Below are 15,042 nucleotides of genomic sequence, written 5' to 3'. Positions count from 1 at the left end.
GAAACAGAGACGACGCCTCTGTTTCGATAGGTTGCAGGTATGTCTCTCAGAAAGGGGCGGACACCAGCCCGTACTTTAAATGGGCTTGATGTTTTTAAGCACGTTTCTAACCTTGGCGGACAGCGCGAGCTAGTATTCGTGGGAGGGTAGTTGCAGTTTCGTTCATTGTGGGCGTTGTATGTGAGATGTACCTGTCCTGGAAGACGCTTCAGGTAGTTGAACGACAGACACCAAAGTGGGATCCTAACTGTGCCATTTTAGCAGCTAGACGGGTGTTGGAGAAACTCCGCAACTGTCATCATGTTCAAGAGAAAGACTGCAAAGAACACAGCGACCATCACTGAAAAAAGGTCGGTGGCAACCGGATACACTTTGACTCTCTATAGGTTTTGTTGGGATGAGGTCTTTCATTCGCGTCACTAGGGTGTCATGACGAGGGTTTTAACTGGGTTCCGTTTCATTATCGTTTGGTTTATGGTTTGTAGTAGATTAGCCACAATATAACTCGTAATTTAAAATCTCAATTTCTACTAAATCGGTTTTGTGCTTGCTTGACGTGAGGTTACTGTAGTAAGGGTGTGGCGTTGCAACAGGTTGGATAACTTTTCCCTGAGATACTTATTGCGTGGTTATTCTGTACTGAACAGAGTAAAGTGATGTGGGCTAACTGGGAAATGGATATTAGATGAATATACAGTAGTCATTAAAAATGTTTTATTTATTTTAACGTATTATTATCATCATTTATAATTTATTAATTATATTATTTAACATTAATCAACATTTTTATAGTTCATGTTGTATAGTTCTCAAGTTGCATCTGTATCAGTACAGGCTGGAGTCAACATAAGTAGGGAATGTTTAAAGTACACTGATTGGTTAAGGGTAAAAGTGTCATGATCAGAGTGACAAGTTCAAGTTCAAACAAGCATAAACTGCTGATGGTTTGAGAGATGAGTCTAGCCTTGAGCTTCGTTCCGATAAAGTGAAAGCAGTGCAGGGCAGTTCACTGCAACTGTGGAAGATTTTGCTCTAGGAATATGGTTTTAGTTTGAGACAAAATTATGTTATTGGTTACAGATGTACCAAAAAAAGGGTTTTCTTAAACGCATAGTTTTCTGTTTAGGTCATCTTTGGGTGTTGTTTGACTGTGCTACACACAATGGGTCCCTCAGTGTCAAATGTGCCAAATTTTGTGACTTGCCTGTCTGCTTTTGACAGAAACAAGGCATGGCATACAGAGATATGGGCAGTTTGCTTGCAGTGAACTATATAAGGACAAAAGCTTTGTCTATTTCATAACACTGTTCTTAAGATATCCAGATTTCTTAGTTTATGTTTTTGCATTTGTATATTTTGGATATGGGAACACCTCTAGGGAAGGGGAGCGAGCATCAAATAATTACTTGCCACACCCAGATCTTCTTCTCAAATCACATTAAATCATGTTCTCTTGACAGGAAAAATATATTCTATTTCCTTTAATAGTTGTTTTTGATTTAAAAAGTTACAACAACATTGGTTACATAATCTATTTCTTTAACTGCCCAGCTGTGTTTTGCCACACATTGTGATGAGTTTCACATACAGATGCATTAGATGACATAGAAAGTCTTTTTAACCTTCTTGCATGTGTGAGTAAAACCAGTTAGACCTGTTTGTGTTTCTAACGCCCTCATTAAAGCCACCTTCTTGTTGTAATTATCAGCCTCATTTACATATCTCACTCATAACTCAGTGCTCCAGTTGTTGCTTTTCAGCTCAAATGAACACAAAACTGTTTTGTGTGTTCTTAGTCATGACATTATCATTTTAGGCAGTATTTATAACTGCCATTAATATGCAGCAAACGTATTATTAATGATTCATGCTATTGTATGTTCAAATAGCATGCCTTGTCCTTAAGGCAAATATGGCCCAAGGTGCGTAATTTGTTTTCTGATCAAGTTTAGTCATGCCTACTGTGCCCTGTCGCACAATATTTTTCTAGAATTCCCAGAATGCACTAAAACCATGCTAGGCTGCAGTTAAGCTGAACAGCGTTTCTGCATTTTTTCAGTATGGTTCAGCTGAAACGATATTTTTTGTTAGCAACATGGTTCTCCTAACAGATCTGAAGTCTGTGCCAGATGATGAGGAATGAAAGTGTTTCGAGTCCTGTATTTATTTTCAGAGCATCTCAGCATGACAGAGAAATGAAGTGAGGTGTTCTGTCCTAGATCCAGAGATTCAACATAACAAAACTACTACATTTGCTGCGGTATTTTGGGAAAATGCAGACCGAAACTTGTGTATATTTGCCTCACTGAAACTATATAAAACTGCTCCCTCAAAAACTATCTTCCTGTTATTTCACCTCAGATTAACTGACACTGATTTGGCCACCCTGATTGACAAGTTGCAGAAGAATGCTGACAAGGTGGAAAAGAACATCATTGAGACAGAACAGAATCTCAACAGGGTAAGTACAGTAAACGCTTCTGTGGATTACAATCAAAGCTAGAGAGTTAGTCACTCCGCTATCATTTGAATGCCATCTTTAAATATGTCCCTTTAGGGTTATTTGGGTTAAAATAGTGGAAAGTGTATGCCAGTGTTATGGCATTGATAAATATTGTAGTATTTATAAATATCCTCAATTAATATTTTTGGTTTTCATTTTAGTTTTAGTTGAAGTGATTTTGTTATGTATTTTTGTCAATCATTTTTGTTTGAAATATCTCTACATTTAATTCTTTATGCTTGAATTCATTTTCATTTCAGTTTTCATTTCAATCATTTAAGTACTTCAACTTATTTAATATTGGTTAGTTGCCAAGTCTACATTTTAATTTTCTTTTTAAAAAGAAAAATAAAGAGGACATTTTTCAAAAACTCCTCTTTTGTGTTACACAAATGAAAGAAAGTGGTGAGTGGGTCTGTTATCTGTACACTTGTTATTCCGTGTAGAAAAATCCAATAAAAACACCATAAAAAACAGGTGGTAAAGTAGGAAGACATTGGGCTAGCACACATTAAGTAAAACTGCAATGACTGTAAATAAACTAAACTTAAAATATTTAAAAAATAAATTCAAAATATTTGTGTTACATAGGTGAAAGAATGTCATACAGGTTTGGAATGACATGAGGGTGAAGTATCCCTTTAACGTTAATTGCGTTGCTCGTTGATGTTTCTAGGACATCAGGAAGATCAATGAGGGCAAGCAGCCCCTGTACCAGGAGGACACAAACAAGAGGATCCTGAACTCACTGGAGCTACTGAATAGCCTGGATAATGATGCAGCCCAAGCCACTCGTTTGCAGCACCCTCAGGCTGAGATGATTGAGAAGGAGTGAGTCTATATAGCCACCTTTAAACTGAAATAGCCAGCAGCATGCTATATGCCATGCAAGCAGAATTATGTGCTGTGAATGGTTATGCTGTGAATATGGGATTGTGGATGACTCTTTTTTTTTTTTTTTTTTTTTTCTTTCTCTTCAATGAAAAAGTATGAAACAGCTGCGCGTGCGTGTGATGAAGCTCCGCGAGGATCATGATCGCATTTACCACATCACGCGATCGGAGCAGGTTCCCACCGTCAACTGGGGAAAGATGATTGATGAGAAACTGGTGTGTATCTAAACATACCTCTCTCTATTTCTTTCTTTCAAATGTATGATTCAAAATGCAAATGATTCATGTTCAAAAATGTTCCCATGTAGGCAAATGTGAACAACAAAGGATTCGGACAAGATCTGCCCACCATCGAGAATGAAGTGGAGGAGCACAATATTTTCCACAGTGAAGTGGAGGCATTGGCTCCGTATATCACTGCAGACCGGGTATATTTTTTACTGATGATTTTAAAATGCAATGCAATAAAAGAATAACATGAACAGTCATGTGAGTGGCATCTGTGACTCATTTGTTTACTTGCCTAACAGGATGGTGTGGATGGCCAGCAGGCGAAGTACAACAAGCTACTGGTGAGACTTAATTTTCTGCCTTTAATTTGCAACCTAGTTATGCACTAGTACAAGACTTGAGAGTTAGTTGTCAATTCACATGTCTCAAAACGCTGTGGATTTGACCATGTCCATCACAGGCGAGCTCCGCTGCACGTCAGAAGAACCTGCTCAGTCTGAGAGATTACATGCAGCGCTGCACCAACGAGCTCTACTGGATGGACCAGCAAGCTGAAGAGCGAATCACATATGACTGGAGCGACAACAACCTGGACTACCCTGCCCGAAAGAGGCAGTACGAGGTAAAGGCTCAGAATGATTTCATGATTCAAACCTCCTACAAATGATATGATTATAGTACTGAAATGCTTATAAATGAACTACTTATTAATATATTTTTAACATGCTGCTTGACAACTTCATCAGAACTTCATCAGCAAGTGTCTGGAGTCTAAGGAGAAAACCGTCACCCAGCTGAATGAAGATGGAGAGGAACTTATTGACCAGAACCATCCAGGAAAAAATGTCATTGCGGTAATATTATAAGCCGTTTGCTAAAATGAGTCATTTTTTTCCCATTAAATTTACTCAAAAACTAGAAGTTGTGGTTACCACAATATTACCATTAAAATACATTGACAATGTTTCAGGCATAATGAGATGTCATATTTGTAACTGTATATTTTACAGTGTATAACTGTACTGCATTATAAAGAAGTATGCAGTAATTATAGCAACACTGAAACTAAGACAAAATGACTCCAGTCTAATCTGATATCTAATCTGAGCATAGTTGAGCCAAATGACATATATCATAAAAGGATGTGATCCTATTTGAAGGACAATAATCTGCTTCATATTTTAAAATAACCACCATACTTGATGTGAATTAGATATTTACTTGAATTAGATATTTACTAATTCTCAGTCAGAGGCTCCTTAAAGGGATAGTTCACCCAAATAAGAAAATTCTGTCATCATTTAGTTGTTCCAAACCTGTATGAGTTTCTTTCTTCTGCTGAACACAAAAGAAGATATTTTGAAGAATGTCAAATCAGTTGAAGGTAGCCATTGACTTCCATAGAATCTTTTTTCTACTATGTAATTCAATGGCTACCGTCAAACCATCTGGTTACCAACATTCAATAAAATATCTTCTTTTGTGTTCAGCAGAAGAAAGAAACTCATACAGGTTTGGAACAACTTGAAGGGGAGTAAATGATGACAGAAATTTCATTTTTGGGTGAACTAACACTTTAAAGAACTTTGACAACATGGTGTCACTTTTAGATAATGCACTGGCTGACTCTGTAGAGTTTATTTCATTATTTATTGAACTGTTTATATTTAAACGTGTAACAACATAAAAACTGCTTGTTTTTATTATTCTGTTATAATTTAATTATTACTGTTTTATTGTATGTGATTGGTTGAGGTTTTGTTAATTAGGTCAAAGTAGGAAGACATTTGGCTTGCACACATTAGGCAAAACTGCAACGACTATAAATAAACTAAACTTGAAATATTACTTCAGTGCACATAACTAATGACTAAAGATAAAGTATGAAACATAACATTTTAAATTAAGTAAAATCAAATGTGATGGGTCATGTTCTAAAACTCGTCTTGTTTTTAGGCACACATGGATGCCGTGCATGCGGATTGGAAGGAATACCTCAACCTGCTCATCTGTGAAGAGAACCACCTCAAGAACATGGATGACTATCACAAAGTCAGTCTGCATTTTACACAATCATTTCCTGTTCCATACTCCATCGTATTGTTTTCAGACTTGCTCAGTTGCATTATTCTTTTTCTTTCCAGTTCCACAAGGATGCAAGAGACACCAACGATTTGTTGAAGCGCCTGGAGACTGAGATCAACCAGAAGTATAATCCCGAGTTTAAAGACATGTACCAGATGGAGGGTTTGATTGCTGACCTGGATGTAAATATACTGCATTTCTCACATTGTACAATTTTTTTCTTTATTCATATATGAATTAAAAGGTGTCTTCACTGTCTAAGGCTGTCTGTGTTTGTATTGACAGGATCAGGCAAAGGCCATGGACCATTTTGACGAGCGACTGAAAAATCTTCAGAAGCGCAGCCTGCAGGTGCTCCCTCTGAAGTACCGAAGGGAGACTCCTCAGAAACTGCTTCCTATCGAGGCTCTGTGTGAATACGAGACTAATGAGGTATGGAGTTTGAGCTCTCGCTCACTCTATGCATGCGGCTTAGAGCTCCACTAATACCAGTCAGTGAAACATCAGCTATTATCATGAGTAAGCATAGAAAACCGTTACACTCTGTCTCTGCACGGGTTTTGGATTCCCCCATCTAATGTATTTAAATCCTTAAGACGGCCTTCACCCAAACGATTCATCTCATATAAACCTCTGGAGACGTGTGCAGAGGATTTTGAACGGATTTCACATTTATTTAAGGAATTCGTGTTTTTTTAGCTGCAATATCAAGTTGAAACAGAGCTTACTTTGCTTATTTTGAATGACACAGGGTTCAATTTTGCGAGGGGAGCGGTACACCCTGCTCAGGAACAATGGGCCCAAATGGGACGTGAAGGATGCAAATGGCCGCACCATGAGTGCTCCAGGAGTGTGCTTCATAATCCCGCCAACCGACCCTGAGACTGTGGCCGTTGCTGACAAGTGGGTATTCCTTGATATCTGTATATGACATTTGTAAGTGTCTCAGTTGAGCCTAATATGAAAACATTTTTGCAGTCTGATAAACCAGCACAAAAGCATCAAACAGAAAGTAGCCAGCAGCAAATCTGCACTACAAGCACGACTGGCAGAGCTGAGGAAGGAGAGTACAGGAGGTCAAGGTTTGTCTCTCACGTTATGATAAACTTGGATCCAGAGCTCTCCTAAAGAGATTTGAATACTTAATTCATTCTTTTCTTCGGTCTCAGATAAACAAGAGCAGCAATGTCGTCAACTGATGGCAGGACTGGATAAAGTGGTCAATGATCTGGATAAGCAGGAGAAGGCCATTTACTCTCGCGTGCGCCCCCCACTGGAGCAAACACGTCCTGTTCAAGACAGCGCTGACAGGCTACAGGACATAAAGGTACAACGTCTGGTGTTTTAGTATTTATTCTGTAGTAGACAACAAGTGTCATGTGTCTGAATAAATATACCTTTTATAATGAGTTTCATTCTAATAATGTTCATTAAAGGTGCCGTAGAACGTCTTTTTAAAAGATGTAATATAAGTCTAAGGTGTCCCCTGAATGTGTCTGTGAAGTTTCAGCTCAAAATACCCCATAGATTTTTTATTTTTTTTTAATTGCCTATTTTGGGGCATCATTAAATATGCGCCGATTCAGGCTGCGCGGCCCCTTTAAATCTCATGCTCCCCCTCCCCCGGAGCTTGCGCTTGCCTTGAACAGCATAAACAAAGTTTACACAGCTAATATAACCCTCAAAATGGATCTTTACAAAGTGTTCGTCATGCAACATGTCTAATCGCGTAAGTACAGTGTTTATTTGGATGTTTACATTTGATTCTGAATGAGTTTGATAGTGCTCCGTGGCTAAAGCTAACATTACACACTGTTGGAGAGATTTACAAAGAATGAAGTTGTGTTTATGAATTATACAGACTCCAAGTGTTTAATAATGAAAATAACAACGGCTCTTGTCTCCGTGAATATAGTAATGAACGATGGTAACTTTAACCACATTTAACAGTACATTAGCAACATGCTAACGAAACATTTAGAAAGACTATTTAAAAATATCACTAAAAATATCATGATATCATCAGTTATTATTGCTCCATCTGCCATTTTTCGCTGTTGTCCTTGCTTGCTTACCTAGTCTGTTGATTCAGCTGTGCACATCCAGACGTTAATACTGGCTGCCCTTGTCTAATGCCTTGAACATGGGCTGGCATATGCAAATATTGGGGGCGTACATATTAATGATCCCGACTGTTACGTAACAGTCGGTGTTATGTTGAGATTCGCCTGTTCTTCGGAGGTCTTTTAAACAAATGAGATTTATATAAGAAGGAGGAAACAATGGAGTTTGAGACTCACTGTATGTCATTTCCATGTACTGAACTCTTGTTATTCAACTATGCCAAGATAAATTCAATTTTTAATTCTAGGGCACCTTTAAATTATGTCTGAGCAGATATTTAGATAAAGATAACCACAAATATATAGTTCTAAAAATCATTTTAAATATAAAAGAATAGCAGAGTCCACTATAAAGATAGCAGCACATTGAAACAATATCATTTTTTTCTAGCTGATGAATGATAAAAACATTGACAGCCAGTCAGAATTCATCCTGGTTTAAGAGCTCAAACATTTAAAGTGACAGACAACATAAACTGCAGTGCGCACTGACAGTGCATTCACACCGGCTGTCGGCATTACCACTTCTCATTTACTTCGAATGGGTGACCTCATGCATTGCTGAATTGAATTGTGAGTTCTGTTGCGTTGCGTCACTGGCATTGCTCGTGGCAGAAGTTGAAAAATGTTCCACTTTTCAAGCGCCAACGCAGGCATCAGCCAATCAGATCGCCTTATGCAAATACCCTACAGCAGACGCTAGTCAATTGCGTTCATGCAACATCGCCCTCCATCAAGCATCGACGCCTCGTGTGAATGAAGCATAAGAAAAGACAGAACGATATTGTCTGCTGGTCTGGGCTCTAATATAGTGTTATAGTTATCTTTATAGTTATCATTCTTGGTGTCAACTGCACATACACCTCATTTGTTCTCATGTCTGTCATCACCACAGTACACTTAATGTGTAAAGTGAACAAGAATCTGAAATTTAAACACAAACGCATTACTTTTGACCCTGTATTTCAGTGGCAAATGATGTTTTGACCTTGCCTTAATCCAGTATTTTCTTCATAGGACATTGCTACTGCTGTTCGTAAGATAGAGCCAGAAAAGTCTGCAAAATTACAGGAGGCTGAGACTTTCCTCAGATCCTCTCCCAAATGTTCAAGTGCACCACAGCTCTACTCCAAGGTGGATGAGACTAACAAAAAATACAACAAAGTCGATTTGCTGTTGAAGTGTGCAGGTGACAAGTAAGTATACTTCCTTTTTTTTTTCTTCTTTTTTTTTTTAACAACAGAATTCAAGAATGTATTGAACTTGAATTTTGAGCCTAAAATTGCACTGTTGTAGATTGCAGAGCTCCTATCAGCTGGAGAATTCTCTGCAGAATGGCAAAGCTCTGCTGTCCACCTATGAAAACAAACTGGCAAGAGAGGAGATTGCTCCATCCGACCTCACCTCACTGGAGAAGACCCAGCGCGAGCTGGCGGTAAGCTTCATAATCCATGCCACTTTTGTCTCCTGATCTTTTTTTCCAAGATTCACTATGCACTCATCTCTGATGTATTCTTGTCTCCAGGACATTGCATCTGAGCTGAGGAGCAAAAGATCTGTTATCACAGAGACTGAGCAGAACCTGAGAGATGCCAAGGCCAGCTGCAGCAATATGGCCAACAAAGTGCAAGAACATTGCCCTGATATTGAGAGGCAAGAGGCTGATGTTCAGAAACTCACCAAACGCTTTGACAACCTGAACAGACAGACTGAAGCCAGGTGAGTTCATATTAAACCAAGGTTATTTCAAATGGGAGTGTCCTTTAAAAAATTTACATAAGAATTCAATTCTGCAGATTAGTCTTTAGTATACTGTGTACTGTGATTATATTATTTATATTACACCTAAAATGAATAGGATTGTTTTCAGCATTTATGTTTGTGGTTACACTTTACTGCAAGGTTCAATTTGTTAATATTAGTTGTTAAATTTGGTCATTTAATAATCCATTTTAATGTATAAATTTACTGTTGTTCACTGTAAATTCATGTTTGTTCATAATACATAAAATAATGTTAATATATAAAACTTGAAATTAAAAGAATTATTAAAAATTTTCAGAAACCAATGTCTGCAAAGAGCCAAAACCGCCTACGCCAACTACCACAATGACTATGACAACCTCAATAGCTGGCTTTCTCGAGTACCAAACTATGAGCCACGAGAAACTGATGACATCCAACAGGTTGAAGCAAAACTGAAAAATCAAAGAGTAAGTTCTTGAGTCATTTCCATCGTTACAATAATTGCATCGTAATATTACAAACTATATTTATTTACCAAAACTATGTTTGTAATGTACAGAATCTGCTCTCTGACATCACAAGAAAGGAATCAGACCTGAGCAATGTGTCAAGAAATGCACAGCTTTATCAGCAAGCAGTCAAGGTACTAAAACCTCAGTGTATTACTCACAGAGAATTATCCTACTATCATGTTTATGCAAAGCCATGTGAACTCCTTTGTGTCATGGCTTTCAGGACTACGAAAATGAAGCGGAGCGGTTTAAATCCATCCTTGACCTTGAAGATGGCTTGGTTCCCCAGACATACAAAAGGAGCAGACTTGAATCTCCTGCCGTGAAAGTGAACAGAGAGGTGAATATTTTTGAAAAGTAAACCGTTTCCTGGATCAAATAATTAGAACATTCTATGGTCTTCTTAGTGAGAACTTTTCTGACTGTTGAAGTTTAAACATGTTGTGTTCTAAAGGAATCTGCAATTGAGGCAAAATTCACTGAAGTGAATGCTGTGAACAAGCAGAGACTGCAGAACCTAGAGTTTGCTCAAAGCCTTCTTAACCAGGTAAAACACATTATCCTATGCTATGCATACAAATAACCATAGCATGGTATAAGCATTGCTTTATTTTTAACGTATTATATACATTCAATATTGTATAATTCTTTATAGCAACCAGAAGTTGCAATAATCAAGCAAGATGTCCAGACTGTGAGATCATCAGCCCCAGGTGAAGAGCCCTGGAGAATCAAAAAACAGCTTCAGGAAGAAATTCAGCGCAGAGACCAGCTGGAAAGGGAAATTCAAAGTGTACAGACTGACATCTATTTACTTGAGGGCCAGAAACCACAGGATACAATCGTCAAGAAAGAGCTCATCAAGAAGGTGCCTGACCCTCAACTGGATGAAGAATATCATAGGATCCAGCAGAAGCTCTTAGACGAAAGCAGGACCACTCGAGTCTTAGAGAGTGAACTGGACACTCTTCGTATAAAGCTGCGTGGGATTGAGACCGAAATGAAAGAGGGAGCTCAGCAGTATACAGTCAAAGAGGTTCTCCGTATAGAGAGGGACAGGGGGCAGGAGGAGGAACTCAGGAGACTAAGAGAAGAGCTAGAGGAAGTCAAGCGGCTAAAGATGGTCAGAGAGAATGAAATCATTCAGATTCAAAAGCAAGTGACTATTCTTGCAGAGGAGAAAAGCAGGGAGCAGGAAATCATTACTGAGGAGGAAGTCATTAAGGTTCAAAACGACCCTCAACTTGAGAGCGAGTACAGACTACTGCTTGAAAGGAAACAAAAAGAAATAAACAGCCGAAAGGAACTTGAAGACGAGCTTCGATTCTTGGAGGAGAAATTAAGGCGTCTTGAAAAAGAAAAATCAATGGCTGAGGAAAAGATCTCCATCAAAGAAGTCCTAAAAGTTGAGAAAGATATTGGTTTGGAGAGAGAGGTCGAGAATCTGAGAAGACAGTATGAAGATGAAAAAACAAAGCGTAGCACTTCGCTGAGAGAGAAAACAGACCTTCAACGCAAGATTACCAGTCTGGAGGAAGAGAAGTCGAAGGTCATCATTCAGGAGAAAGTCCGTGAGATTGTTCGACCTGATCCAAAGGCGGAAGCGGAGGTGGCAAATCTTCGACTTGAACTGGTGGAGCAGCAGAGAAGGTGCAGAGATTCAGAGCAGCAGCTGAAGTCCTTTCAGGATGAACTGACAATGCTAAGAAAGAGAGGCCCACAAATTGAATACAAAGAGATTATCAAAGAGGTCATCAAATACAAGACTGACCCAGAAACAGAAAGAGAACTGGAGAAACTCAGGAATGAAATTGTGGACAAAACCCACCAAACAGAGAAGTTCGAGTTGGAGATCCTCCAACTCAAAGAGGAGATTCAAAGATGGAAAGACACCAAGCCTCAGATTCAGACCAAAGAGGTTGTAAATGAGATCATCCAATACAGAGAAGATCCTAAAACCAGGGAGGAGATTGAGAGTCTCAAGCGGAAACTGGCCGAGGAACAGAGGAAACGTTTGGACCTGGAAAACGAAAGGGCTACAAATGAAGAAAGGATCAGGCTTAAGAAGATCGACTTGTCACAGGTGAGGGAAACGGTTGTCCAGCAAGAAGTAGTGAAGATGGAGCAGGATCCACTCTTGAGGTCAGAATGTGAGACCTTCACTCAAAATATCAACAGTGAGCAGAAACAGAGAGAGATCTTGAAAGAGGAGCTGATAAGGCTGCAGCATCAAAAGACTGAACTGGACCTCCAGCTCGAGGACCTGGAACGCGAACGCAGAGCCCGCAGAGATGCTGAGCTTGAAATTCAGAGGTTGAGAGTGCGGCTTAATGAACTAGAGATTAGGGACAAGGAAAACAGAGAAAAGGTTACAGTAAAGCAAAAGGTTGTACTCCAGCAGGACCCTCAGCAAGAAAAAGAGCACTCTATCCTTCGTCTTCAGGTTGATGAGGAGAGGCACAAGCGTATGCTCTTGGAGAAGGAGTACAATGCCTTGCTGCACCAACAAGAAATACTTGAGCGAACGGAAGTGCGTGAAAAAGTTGTGCGAACTGAAAAAGTGCAAGTTGAGCGAGACCCAGATGCCGAGATGGACATCATACGGCTAAAGAAAAGCCTTGAAGAAGAGGAAAGGCGACGTCGTGAGCTGGACCAAGAGATTAACACCCTAAACTCGAAGCTTTCTGAGATGGAGTTTACAAATACAAAATCATCTAAAGAGCTCGACTACATTCGTGATGAAAGCAACAAGCTGCAGCAGGAGAACCAGCGCCTACAGAACGAATTAAGGAAGCTTCAAGCTGAAATCCAGATCACATCAAAGGAAACCAGGCACATCACTGAGTCTTCTCCGATGGAGAGTAGCAGGAACCTGGAAATTCGATTGGAATCCTTGCAAAGAGAACTCTCTGACCTTAGACGCATCAGAATGGAGAAGGATGAAGAGATCGAAAAGCTTCAGAAGAGTCTCTCTGCAATGAGAGTGAAGAAGGAGCAGCGAGAAAGTCACCTCCGCCGCTCAATTGTCGTCATCGATCCAGACACCGGAAAGGAGATGAGGCCTGAGGAGGCTTACAAGCTCGGTCTAATTGACTGGAAAATGTTCGTCAACCTTCAGAGTCAAGAGTGCGATTGGGAGGAGATCACCGTCAAGGGTCCGAATGGCGAGTCCTCCGTTCTTCACGACAGAAAATCAGGCAAGAAGTTTTCCATTGATGATGCTCTGAGGGCAGGAAACATCACAAACCGCCAGCTGCAACAATATCATAACAAAGAGATAAGCATCCAGGAGTTCGGTGTCATGCTGTCAGGCAGAGTCATATAAATCCATTTACAAAATTTATATTGTGTTTACTTGGTTTAATATCTTGAGTAAACATGCTGTTTGTTCCCCCAATTTGCAGCTGAAATCTCTTTTTATATTCCCTTTCTCAATACAGTATGTATTTATTTTCAAATGCATTCTTATATCAATGCAAGATGGTGTTCATTTATATGGTTATGGTGCTGAATTTGGGTTAATGTTCCTATCACTATTCCTGAAGTGTTTTCAATGAAGATTAGCAGACAAGACACTTTGAGGATGTTTTTACTGAAATCTAGTTCAGTTTCACTATAATCTGATCTAATACAGGCATATAAAGTGTGCGCATTAATGATAAAGTTACAGCCCTATCTGTCTCTTTTCATGCACTTTTCACTAGTCAGATTAATCTATTCTCTCTCATATGTTTGATTTGAGATTAAAACTTGAATGAAATGTGGATAAACCTGAGTACTGCGTGTTCTTTCCCTTCATCTTTATCATAAAGCGATAAAAGCTCAAACTGCCTTAACTTTTTAGTTCAGAAACATTAGATCTCTTTCATCTATGGTTTAAATGATTCCCAAACATTACACAATAAATTAGAAGACTGAAAATATTTACTTAAAATATGTTAATCTTAAAAAGAATAAATGAGATTTTGACATTTGTTTTGCGTAAATTCACACGTGATATCTCACATTGTGTAAACCAGAATAACACCAGTGTCATTTCCATGATATCTCAAACTATGTAGTGTTTAGTACCATTGGGAATTACATTAATATTTCTTTAATATCAAAATAAATATAAAAAAATTCACAAGTGATATTTACATTGATTTTTCACCACATCATTTCTCAAATCTGTTCTCAAGCATGACATTTTTTTCTATAAAATTTGACAAAATAAAAAATAAATATTAAAAAATTAAAAGGATAAAAAATAAATATTAAAAAATTCACAAATGATATTTACATTGATTTTTCACCACATCATTTCTCAAATCTGTTCGCAAGCATGACATTTTTTTCTATAAAATTTGACAAAATAAAAAATAAATATTAAAAAATTAAAAGGATAAAAAAAATAAATATAAAAAAATTCACAAGTGATATTTACATTGATTTTTCACCACATCATTTCTCAAATCTGTTCTCAAGCATGACATTTTTTTCTACAAAATTTGACAAAATAAAAAATAAATATTAAAAAATTAAAAGGATAAAAAATAAATATTAAAAAATTCACAAGTGATATTTACATTGATTTTTCACCACATCATTTCTCAAATCTGTTCTCAAGCATGACATTTTTTTCTTCAAAATTTGACAAAATAAAAAATAAATATTAAAAAATTAAAAGGATAAAAAAATAAATATAAAAAAATTCACAAGTGATATTTACATTGATTTTTCACCACATCATTTCTCAAATCTGTTCTCAAGCATGACATTTTTTTCTACAAAATTTGACAAAATAAAAAATAAATATTAAAAAATTAAAAGGATAAAAAAAAAAATATAAAAAAATTCACAAATGATATTTACATTGATTTTTCACCACATCATTTCTCAAATCTGTTCTCAAGCATGACATTTTTTTCTACAAAATTTGACAAATAAAAAATAAATATAAAAAAATT

At 37.8% G+C, this 15,042-nt stretch overlaps 1 protein-coding gene across 1 annotated transcript; it reads left to right on the top strand.

The window, feature by feature from the left end:
- Positions 1-94: 94 nt before the first annotated feature.
- On the top strand, positions 95-13,863 carry ppl (periplakin). The gene is made up of 22 exons (XM_048195867.1): positions 95-350; positions 2,362-2,461; positions 3,180-3,334; positions 3,492-3,612; positions 3,705-3,824; positions 3,927-3,968; positions 4,088-4,249; positions 4,374-4,481; positions 5,584-5,679; positions 5,772-5,894; positions 5,998-6,144; positions 6,464-6,615; positions 6,691-6,794; positions 6,882-7,039; positions 8,853-9,031; positions 9,132-9,270; positions 9,361-9,554; positions 9,898-10,048; positions 10,141-10,224; positions 10,317-10,433; positions 10,548-10,640; positions 10,749-13,863. Exons 1-22 carry the CDS (start codon positions 301-303, stop codon positions 13,416-13,418), a joined length of 5,265 nt encoding a protein of 1,754 aa, XP_048051824.1. The 5' UTR covers positions 95-300; the 3' UTR covers positions 13,419-13,863.
- The last annotated feature ends 1,179 nt before the right edge of the window (positions 13,864-15,042 follow it).

The sequence above is a fragment of the Megalobrama amblycephala genome, linkage group LG1, assembly GCF_018812025.1.
Source record: "Megalobrama amblycephala isolate DHTTF-2021 linkage group LG1, ASM1881202v1, whole genome shotgun sequence".
Classification (NCBI taxonomy): Eukaryota; Metazoa; Chordata; class Actinopteri; order Cypriniformes; family Xenocyprididae; genus Megalobrama; species Megalobrama amblycephala.
Note: the sequence above shows the minus strand (reverse complement) of the source record. Positions and strands in the feature narration are given on the sequence as shown.

Excerpts from the sequence above, each read along its gene's own strand:
- ppl (XM_048195867.1), top strand. The coding sequence starts at position 301 with ATGTTCAAGAGAAAGACTGCAAAGAACACAGCGACCATCACTGAAAAA. Across the intron at positions 5,680-5,771 it reads ACATGGATGACTATCACAAA|TTCCACAAGGATGCAAGAGA; the intron begins GTCAGTCTGCAT and ends TTTTCTTTCCAG. Across the intron at positions 6,616-6,690 it reads ACTGTGGCCGTTGCTGACAA|TCTGATAAACCAGCACAAAA; the intron begins GTGGGTATTCCT and ends ACATTTTTGCAG.